The following is a 10,205-nucleotide window of genomic DNA, read 5'->3' on the forward strand; positions in this document are numbered from 1 at the left end:
CTGCAACAGCGAGGGTTGGGCCAGGTTGAACCAGGACCCAGGAACTCCATCCAGGAGTTGGATGTTAGGTTCCCAAGTACTTGAGCCATCATTTCCTGCCTCCCAGGATGCAGTAGCAGGATGCTGAATTAGAAGTGGATTGGGGACTTGAATCAGGCACTCTGATATGAGATGCAGGTGTCCGAAACAGCAACTTTAACTGCTGTGCCAAGCATCTGCCCTATTTTTATTTTTCAAAATTTTTAACTTATTTTACTTTATTTATTTAGAAAGCAGACAGACAGATAGAGATGTCCTATCTGCTGGCTCATTCCTCAAATGTCTGCAACAGCTGAAGCCAGAGCCAGGAATTCAATCCCAGACTCCTGTGTGAGTTGCAGGGATCCAATTTGAGCCGTCACCTGCTGCCTCCCAAGTTATGCATTAGCAGGAAGCTGGAATTGAGAGTGGACCCCTAGCTCAAGCTCACATCCCATATTGGGGTGCCAGGTTGAGTCCTAGCTACTCTGCTTCCCATTCAGCTTCCTGCTAATGCATAGTTGGACCCCTGCCACCCATTTGGGAGACCAGGATGAAGTCCCTGGCTCCTGGCTTCAGCCTTGTGCAGACTGGCTATTGCAGCCATTTGGGGGAGTGAACCAGAGGATGGAAGATCCATCTGTCTCCTCTTGCTTTGCCTTTCAACTAAATAAGTCTTTTAAAAAAAACAACCAAATGACAAAACCTAGACTGTCTGCTACGGGATGTGAGCATCCCAGATGCTGTCTAAACTCCTATACCAAATTCCCACTCCCTCTTTTTTCATGAATCTTGGATAAACTGAGCAAATAGAAAGCATAAATACTATATATAGTTTTTTATTAAAATTCTTATTTATTAAAGATTTCTTTGAGAGGCAGAGTTACAGTGAGAGGGAGAGACAGAGAGAGGTCTTCCATCTGCTGGTTTACTTCCCAAATGCCCGCAACTGCTGGAGCTGAACAGATCCAGAGCCAGGAGCTTATGCCAGGTCTCCCACGTGGGTGCAGGGCCCAAGCACCGGGGCCATCCTCCACTGCTTTCCTAGGCCATAAGTAGAGAGCTGGATTGGAAGAGAAGCAAGTAGGACACGAATCAGCACTCATATGGTTTGCTGGTGCCACAGGCAGAGGATTAATCTACTAGGCCACAGTGCTGGTCCCTATATAAATTTTTAAAGTATGTATTTGAGAGAGAGAATGAATGAGACAGAGGAAGGGCACTCCTTTGCTGGTTCACTCGACAGATGTTTGTAATGGTCCCCATCTGGGGCAGGAGCTAGGAGCTGGGCACTCAATCCAGGTCTCCCACATAGATGGCAAGAATCAAACTAGCAGCCAGACTGCTGCCTCCCAGGATTTGCATTAAGAGAAGGCTGAAATCAGGAGCTGGGCATTGAGCCCAGGCAGGCACTCCGGTGTGTAAGTGGCTTAACCGTAAGGCCAGATGCCTTCCTATATAGAAATCATTCCTGTTGGCCTGAGAGAGCTCACATCCACTCAGGCAATCTTCACCTGCTTCTTTCCTTGTACTCTGCATCCTACTTTTTTTTTTTTTTTTAAAGATTATTTTATTTGAAAGGCAGAGTTACAGAGAGAAAAGGCAAGACACAGAGATCTTCTATTTGCTGGTTCACTTCCCAAATGGGTGCAATGGCTGGATATGGGCCAGGCTGAAGCCAGAAGCCAGAAGCCAGGAAACCATCCTGTTCTCCCACATGAGTGGCAGAGACCCAAGGACTTAGACCATTATCTGCTGCTTTAGCAGGGAGCTGGATCAGAAGTGGAGCAGCCTAGACTCCAGTCTTCAACCAGCACTAAGCTATGGGATGCTGCTGTCATAAGCAGTGGCTTAACCCGCTGTACCACAATGCCAGTCCTTTGTAAGTAATTTTGATTTGTTAGGATAGTGACTTAAAAAAATATACATTGGCCTGGTATCTTTAACAGAGAAGAACTAAAAGTTTACTTCTCTTTCACTTAAGATCCAAGCTGGGGCCTGTGTTGTGGCTTTGAGGGTTAAGCTGTCAATACTAGCGTCCCATAATGGAGTACCAGTTCAAGTCCCAGCTGCTCTGTTTCTGATCTGTCTTCCTGCTGGTACACCAGGAAGACAGTGAATGATGGTCCAAGTACTTGGGCCCCCATATCAGGGCAGCACAATGGCGTAGGTTAAGCCTCTGCCTGTAGTGCCAGCATTCCATATGGGTGTTGGTTCGAGAGCCAGCTGGCTCCATTTCCAATCCAGCTCCCTGTTAATGCACCTGGGAATGCAGCAGAAGATGGCCCCAGTGCTTGGGCCCCTGCACCCATGTAGGAGACCCAAAGGAGGCTCCTGATTCCTGGCTTTGGCCCAGCCAGCCCTGGCTATTAAAGCCATTTGGGGGGAAAATTTAAAAATTAAAAAAAAAAGCCATTTGGGGAGTGAATCAGTAAATAATCTATCTACTGGTTAGGATCTCCTGCCCAGGCGGGGGACTTCGGAGCCGTCCGGCCAACTTAATCTGGAAAACACAGAGCGACCCCACTCCTGGAACCTCAATGTCTCTCTTTCTGTCTCTTCCTGTGTTTCTGTTGTTCTGCCTCCAAATAAATAAATACATGCATCTTTAAAGATCATTAAAAAAAGTTAAAACCCAAGCTGGTTGATGGGGCCGTGGTAAGGCTCTGGCCCTTGAGGCTGTCAGGGCTCTGGTTCCTTCTAACCAAGCCCAGTTGGATCCCCTCCCCTAGGTCTGTCTGCCAGCAATTAGGAAGTGAAGCAGAGCCGATCCTTTTCAAGGTAAAATGCTGGATTTGCAGCCTTCATTTCCCCTCCCATCCCTTTGGCCAGAACTTACCTACACGACTGCATCTAGCAGACAGGGAAGCTGGAAAATGTTTGTATTTAGGTTAATCTTGTGTCCAGGTAAAACTCCAGAGTTCTAACTGGAAAAAAAAAAAAAAAAAAAAAAAAAAAAAAAAAAAAAACAAGGGAAGGAGAAAGAATGGATTTTTTTAAAAAAGATTTATTTATTTGAAAGAGTTACACAGAGAGAAGGAGAGGCAGAGAGAGAGAGAGAGAGAGAGAGGCCTCCTATCTGCTGGTTCACTCCCCAATTGGCCATAATGGCCGGAGCTGCACTGATCCGAAGCCAGGAACTTCTGGGTCTCCCACATGGGTGCAGGGGCCCAAGGGCTTGGGCCATCTTCTACAGTTCTCCCAGGCCATAGCAGAGAGCTGGATCAGAAGTGGAGCAGCTGGGTCTTAAACTGATGCCCATGTGGGAAGCTGGCACTGCAGGCAGTGGCTTTACCCACTATGCCTCAGTGCTGGCCACCCCAGAATGGATGTTAAGAAACAAGCTATGGGGGCTGGCACTGTGGCATAGCAGGTATTAAAGCCGTCACCTGCAGTGCCAGCATCCCATATGGGCGTCGGTTCGAGTCCTGGCTGCTCCTCTTCCGATCCAGCTTTCTGCCATGGCCTGGGAAAGTAGTAGAAGATGGCCCAAGTCCTTAGGCCTCTGTACCCACGTGGAAGACCTGGAAGAAGCTCCTGGCTCCTGGCTTCTGGCTTCGGATCAGCACAGCTCCAGCCGTTGCGGCCATCTGGGGAGTGAACCAGTGGACGGAAGACCTCTCTCTGCCTCTTCTTCTCTATGTAACTCTTACAGGAGACCAGGAGAAACACCTGGCTCCTGCCATCGGATCAGCGCGGTGCGCCGGCTGCGGCGGCCATTGGAAGGTGAACCAACGGCAAAGGAAGACCTTCCTCTCTGTCTCTCTCACTGTCCACTCTGCCTGTCAAAAAAAAAAAAAATCTTAAAAAAAAAAAAAAAGCTATGATTTCTGCTGCAGACTGTAGCATGTTTTTTCTTGGTCTTTCCCCTGTTCTGGCTTTGGCAGAAGCAGCAGAGAAGAAGGAATCCCTCAGAGGAGGCCAACAGTTGGGATGGGGCTGCGTTTTTTGGGGGGCAGCTGAGGGCTGGGTGAATTTCTGTTTTACACACAGCTGGCTTGTTTTGTTTTGGGGGTGAGAGTTTATGACCAGGACTTTGGGGAATGAGTCAGGAGCGTAAGTTTCCACATTGAAGGCCAGTCTCTTCAGGATAGAAAGGAGCTGGGATGGCAGTGCGTGGACCCTGTGTGGGTATCAGTGACCTGACCCAGTTGCAAACAGCTGCCCACTGAACAGAACTGTCTAGTGAAATTCTCAGACCTTCTGCCACCGCTGGCAAAGAAACCCAAGTAAGCAAGTGCATCCAACTGAGGCCCAAGCAGACACTGTTCCAGAATGAGGGATGCTGAAAATCACTGCCAATGTGTTGTGAATCAGTGTTCTTCAAATAAGCCAGAAAGTGTCACAGACGCCTGGCTTGTCATCCTTGGCAGGGTCACTAGGATGATGGCCGCTGATGGAGGCGTGCGCGGGCACGTGCGCGCGCGCGCACACACACACACACACACACACACCCGTCCTGGGACAGCAAGCCCTGCCACGGGGTCAGTAAGGGCTGGGAACCATGGGAGGTGTGCTTCATCCTGCTAGCCCTTGGCTGGAGTCACCCCAAAAGCAGCTGCAGAGGAGTCCCCAGTGCCGCACTGTTCTGAGATGGGGCTGGCTGGGATTCTGTGCCCGCCGCCCATTCCAAAGCACGTGTCACTTAGGGAAAAGCCACGTTCTCTCCGGGGCGTCTGCAGGCTAAGGAGTTTCTAGGAGGGTTTTAGGAATTCTGGAGCAGTTTTGGTATTTTGGGCAACACCTTCCTCGGTGCCCTGGGACTGACTCTAGCCTGCAAGGAAAGCCTCCAGCAGGCTGGGTCCCGGAGCGGTCCCGGCGCCCTGTGGTTTTTGACAAAGTGCATCAGCGGTTTGCCAGGCAGACAGGAGGTGGAGTCGTCTGCAAGGCACCGACAGGGCCTGGTTTCCACCCTGAGAGAAGCCAGACTTGTCAGGGGTGCCACTCTGCTTGGACTAGACAATCTGACCGCAAGAAAGCTGGATGGGGGCCAGAAAGGGAGGGAGGGAGCCGGGCAGCCAGGCCGCCCGCGAGGGGAAAGCACGGGGCACCTGGCCCAGGGGTTGGAGCGCGGTCCGGCGGGCGGGGGCCGGGCTGGCTGGGTCGAGGCGCTGGGTGGCTGCCGGTTGATCTGGATGAGGAAGGCCGAGGGTTTCTCCAGGGCTCAGAGCAGAGGGTTGGGGGAAGGAAGGCTGGATCTCCGTAGCGGGAAGGGAAGAGTCAGGCTTGGGGCTGCGCGCTAGGGCGCATGGAGAAAGCAGAGGTACCTCTCTGGATAAAGAGCTCTCCAGGCCCGGAGCAGGTGCTCGTGGGCGGGTCCCGGGAAGAACAGTGATGAGGCGTGGGATCCGGGACGTGTGTGATTCCCCCCGCGGGGCGTCCAGGCGCAGAACCTACCATCTCCAGTCCCCGGAGCCCGCACCAGCTCCTCCCACGGGGCTCCAGCGTGAGGCCCGTAGGCCGCCAGCGGGGCGCGGGACCGGCGGGCGGGCGGGGCGTCCGGGGTGTGTCCGCCCCGCGCTCCGCCCCACGCCCCTCCTCCGCGGGCGGCTCCCGGGTCCGGTGGTCGCTTCCAGTTTCAGCTTCCGCAGTGCAGCCGCCACCCGGCCCCGCCAGCTTCCCGGTAAGCCTGGGGTGGGTTGGGAGGCGATTTCCCCTGCGACCCCAACCCTGCTTGCACCGCGTCCGGCGGATCCCGATCTGCCGGCACCCCCTGGCCGGCGCAGGCCTGCGCGCAGGACCGGGTTGAGGCGGAAGCACCCGGAAAGCCACGTGTCCCCCAGGCGGAGGGACTGGAGCGTGCCTGGGGCCGTGCAGGCTGCGGCCATGGCCAGGCGGGCGCCCACGTGGCCTCCACGGCCGGGACCCAAACCCGGACCCCGAGCCGGACCCGGTGGGAGGGGAGCTGTTTTGGCGCGGGCGCCTGGCCTGACCGCATGTCTCGCCCCGCAGGACCATGGCCCACCTGGAGCGCACCTTCATCGCCATCAAGCCAGACGGCGTGCAGCGCGGCCTGGTGGGAGAAATCATCAAGCGCTTTGAGCAGAAGGGATTCCGCCTGGTGGCCATGAAGTTCCTTCGGGTAACGTGCCCTCGCCCCACGGGAGCCCGGTCGCGGGGGTTTTCTCGTCCCGGGAGCGGTTTATCCGCGTCCCCTTTCCAGCCAGAACCCCCCGTGGCTGACCTAGCCCTTGCGAGACGCCCTTTGGCCCACGCCCCTCCCCAGGGCGGCTGCGCCCCGCCGGCCCTTCCCGGGGCCGGGGAGGACCGACGCCCTTGGGAAGGTTGAGCCGAAGTAACGTGACTCCCTGGCCGGGGCCGGCCTGGCTTCCCGACCGCGGGCCTCCGCCGGTCGCCAGGGGGCAGCCCGGAGCAGCAGGGAGGGAAGCAAGGCCGGGCCGGACCTCCTTGTCTGGTCGCGTCGGTCCAGAATGGCGGCCTTGTGGTGCTGGCAAGCGCATTGAGGTTCCAGGCGTGGGGTCGCTGTGTGTTTTCCGGATTAAGTTGGCCGGACGGCTCCGAAGCCCCGGCCTGGGCAGGAGATCCTAACCAGTGGGTGAGGATGCTGCCAGGTGTTCCAGGTTAATAAAGGCCAGAGGCGAGTGATTTGGCCTCTGTCACGTGCAGAGCGGCTGCAGCCAGCACTTCCTAATTAGATCATCAAATCGTTGTTAAGTCTAAATTGTATGTATCTTTTAAACATTTATTTGAAAGAGTGATAGAGAAAAAGAGGTCTTCCATCCTCTGGTTCACTCCTCTGATGGCCTCGGCAGTCGGAAGCCAGGAGCTCCATCCGGGGATCCCATGCGTGGCCCTGGGTGGAGGACCTGGGCCGTCTTCCACTGCCTCCTGAGACGCAGTGGCAGGGAGCTGGGTCAGAAGTAGATGAGCCAGGACTCCATCTGATATGGGATTCGATGCCCCAATTGTATTTTAAGCACCTTGCCGAATGCCTGCCTGCCACCCACTTCTGAAAGAGGTCAGAGCCGAGGTTCTTGTGATGGTGTGCAGGCCCTTTGCCTGCCCGGTCCCATGTCGGGGCTTGGTGGCATCCGTGCGGTCGTTGGTGTTCTCCAGCTTTTCTTGTCTGCGTGGAGGAAACCCCACTTAGTAACCACAGTGCCGCTGCTGGGGCGCCCAGGAAGGGGCTTGGCCTGCTGGTTCCTTTTAAAAAGGAGGAAACAGAAGAGAGTCCAGTCCCCCCTCCAAGATTTATTTTATTTATTTGAAAGGCAAGTTACAGAGGGAGAGACAATCTTTAATCCATTCGTTCTCTCCCCAAATGGCTGCAACAGCTGAGGCTGAGCCACACCAAAGCCAGGAGCCTGGAACCGCATGTGGGTCTCCCATGTGGGTACAGGGGCCCAAGCACTTGGGCCACCCTCTGCTGCTTTCCTAGGTGCATTAGCAGGGAACTGGATTGGAAGTGGAGCAGCAGGACTTAAGCCAGCGCTCTGATCTAAGAAAGTCAAAGTGACACAGAGAGAGAGAGATCCTTCATTCTCTGGTTCACTTCTCAGTGGCCACAACAGCTAGGGCTAGGCCAGGCCAAAGCCTGGAGCCAGGAGCTTCTTCCAGGTCTCACAAGGACCCAAGCACTTGGGCCATCTTCTGCTGCTTTCCCAGGTACATTAGCAGGGAGTTAAATGGGAAGCGTGGAGTAACTGGGGCTGGAACCAGGTACTCCCATATGAGATGTGCTTGGCTACCTGCTGTGGCACAACATCATCCCTGCCCCCTCCCAAGAGTATTTTATAATGAAAATTGAGGGAGAAAAAAAATAGATGTTGCTCCTCACACTGACCCACAATGGCTACAGATGAAGAGGGGAGGGAGAGCAAGTTCCATTAAGAGGAGTGCTTGCTGCTTGGCGGCCGGGTAATTCCCGGGCAGAATGCCACATGGCCTTGGTGGCTCCTCTGCAACCTGCAGGACACGCATGCAAGGCACTTGGTCCTCTTGTTCTTTAGCCCAAAGCTCTCGTCTTCAGCCTTTGGCTTCATTGAGGACAGAATTCTTTTCTTTGTTTTTATTGGGGTGAGGACTCAGGGCTGGAAAGAGTACCTTGGAGGAGCCCCTGGCGGGGAATGAGGACCCAATTCTTATCACCACCTGCTTCACCTCCTTAGGGTTAGAAGATCCCTAATGTCACTGACGTCATGAGGGTGTCTTTGTGGGCAGAATAATCTTTCTGCAAAAGTGGCATGGGTGTCTTGGTTTGGATAGGAGTGTTAAGTAATGCATGCCAGGAGCCCTCTGCGTCCATTTGAGTCATCAGTGCTGCTTCCCAGGGTGCCTGGTGGGAAAGTGGAGTCGGGTGAGGAGTCGGGACACAGGCACTTGGATATGCCTGCAGGTATCGCACCTGGGGTCCTGACCCGGCCCAAATGCCTGCCTCTGAGAGCCTCCCAGTGAGTGGGCTCAGTGGAGGGGATGGCGCCGGCCCTGAGCCTGTTTCCTAACACTGCCTCCTCACTGCAGGCCTCCGAGGAGCACCTGAAGCAGCACTACATCGACCTGAAAGACCGCCCGTTCTTCCCGGGGCTGGTGAAGTACATGAACTCGGGGCCGGTCGTGGCCATGGTGAGCGCTGGGAGGGAGCGTGAGCAAAGCAAGGGGAAGGGCTCACTCCTCACAGACCTTTCTCAGCCATCCCCCCAGCTGCTCTTCAGTTCTTTGCACAAATGGAGCCTGCTGGAGGCACCAGGAGCTTGGGAGGAGGGAGGCAAGGGATGCAGAGCTTAGGAAGAAAGGACGCCTTGAGGCAGGTAAACTAAGTCTGTAATCCATGAAGCGAAAGCTCCCTAAAATAGAAATGAAACGCTTGCTTCTGGAAGATGTAGCGCAGCAGAGCCTTCCTACGTGGAGGGGCACCGCCACTGCTGGGGAGGTGGCCTGCTTCCTGTTCCCTGGGGAGGACTGCTTCCGTCTGCTTGCCCCGCAGTGCTGTCCCCTGTCACAGCCATCCTCGCCATCCCTTGCTTCTACAGTTGCCCGGGATGCGCTTTCCACAGATCCCGTTCCAGTCTCATCACTTTGCTCTATCTACCCCTTCTTTAGTGTTCTCAGGGTTGTGTCTGCTTAAAAATTCTTCGGTCTTACCATTTGTCTCAGCTGGACCGGGAAGTCCACACGCTGGATAGACTCTCTCTGTCACCTGGCGATAATGGAATGCTTCTGTAGGCCTTTACTGTCTACTGGGGTGAGCCAGTAATGTCACCGACTGGTCTCCTAGGTGTTTGCTCTTAGGCAGGGGTTAATGGCTGTCCCTGGTGATTCTGGGTGGCAGATCTGATGCCACAGTTCAAGTCCCTTTTCTTTGCTGGCAAGGTCTGGGAGGGGCTGAACGTGGTGAAGACAGGCCGAGTGATGCTCGGCGAGACCAACCCTGCGGACTCCAAGCCGGGCACCATCCGCGGGGACTTCTGCATCCAGGTTGGCAGGTGAGTCCTGGGCGAGTACTGATGACTGTACCACCACCTGGAACCTGAAGCGATCCTTTTGGGCACATCCCAGTTTTCGAAAACCATTAGGTGGTAGTGAACTCTCGGATAAAAGCGTTCATAAATACCCACTTCTGAGTTTCTGAAACTTGAAACAAGGCACTGCTCCAGGGAGCTGGCTGCGTGTGGCTCCCGTGTGAGGCAGCAGGAAGCACAACGTTGCAGGGCCTGTTTCCAGCCTTGCCTCTGTCACTGAACCTTCGGGCTCCCTCATCTAGATAAGGCCTGCACAAAAACCTCTGCGTGGTTAGGCTTTGCAAACCCTCGTGAGAACAAACCGCAGCAGCGAGGGCCCTTGATAAGGCCTGCGGCATGGGCAGTTAGGGTTTTGGTCTGCAGTGGCTGTGCCTGTTTCTGTATTTTTTCAGAAATTGACAAGGGGTGTTTGGTGCCCTCGGCCATCTTGACGGGCTGGCGGTGAGCGAAGGGATCCTTGCGCCCAGGCACCTCTGCAGTTCTGTAGCTGCTCTGAGGAGGAGCTCCTTGGGGCAGCTGTGATTGGCGGGCCCGCTGAACAAACCTTGGCACTTTAACCCGCGGTGACCGGCGACTGTTCTCATTTTCAGGAACATCATTCATGGCAGCGACTCAGTGAAAAGTGCGGAAAAGGAAATAAGCCTGTGGTTCCAGCCTGAAGAACTGGTTGACTACAAGTCTTGTGCTCACGACTGGGTCTATGAGTGA

At 54.7% G+C, this 10,205-nt stretch overlaps 1 protein-coding gene and 1 non-coding gene across 2 annotated transcripts; one reads left to right on the forward strand and one right to left on the reverse strand.

The window, feature by feature from the left end:
* Positions 1-853: 853 nt before the first annotated feature.
* LOC103351623 (uncharacterized) lies at positions 854-5,451 on the reverse strand. Its single transcript, XR_011383508.1, has 3 exons — positions 5,286-5,451; positions 2,858-2,945; positions 854-1,081 (listed from the first exon to the last, which is right to left on the reverse strand). It is a non-coding gene; the product is annotated as an uncharacterized protein (transcript).
* A 151-nt stretch (positions 5,452-5,602) lies between these two features.
* Positions 5,603-10,205, forward strand: NME2 (NME/NM23 nucleoside diphosphate kinase 2). The gene is given in 5 exon segments (NM_001204750.1): positions 5,603-5,641; positions 5,971-6,100; positions 8,500-8,601; positions 9,349-9,461; positions 10,088-10,205. Coding segments are annotated over 4 exon segments (459 nt in total). The 5' UTR covers positions 5,603-5,641; positions 5,971-5,974.

The sequence above is a fragment of the Oryctolagus cuniculus genome, chromosome 17, assembly GCF_964237555.1.
Source record: "Oryctolagus cuniculus chromosome 17, mOryCun1.1, whole genome shotgun sequence".
Lineage (NCBI taxonomy): Eukaryota > Metazoa > Chordata > Mammalia > Lagomorpha > Leporidae > Oryctolagus > Oryctolagus cuniculus.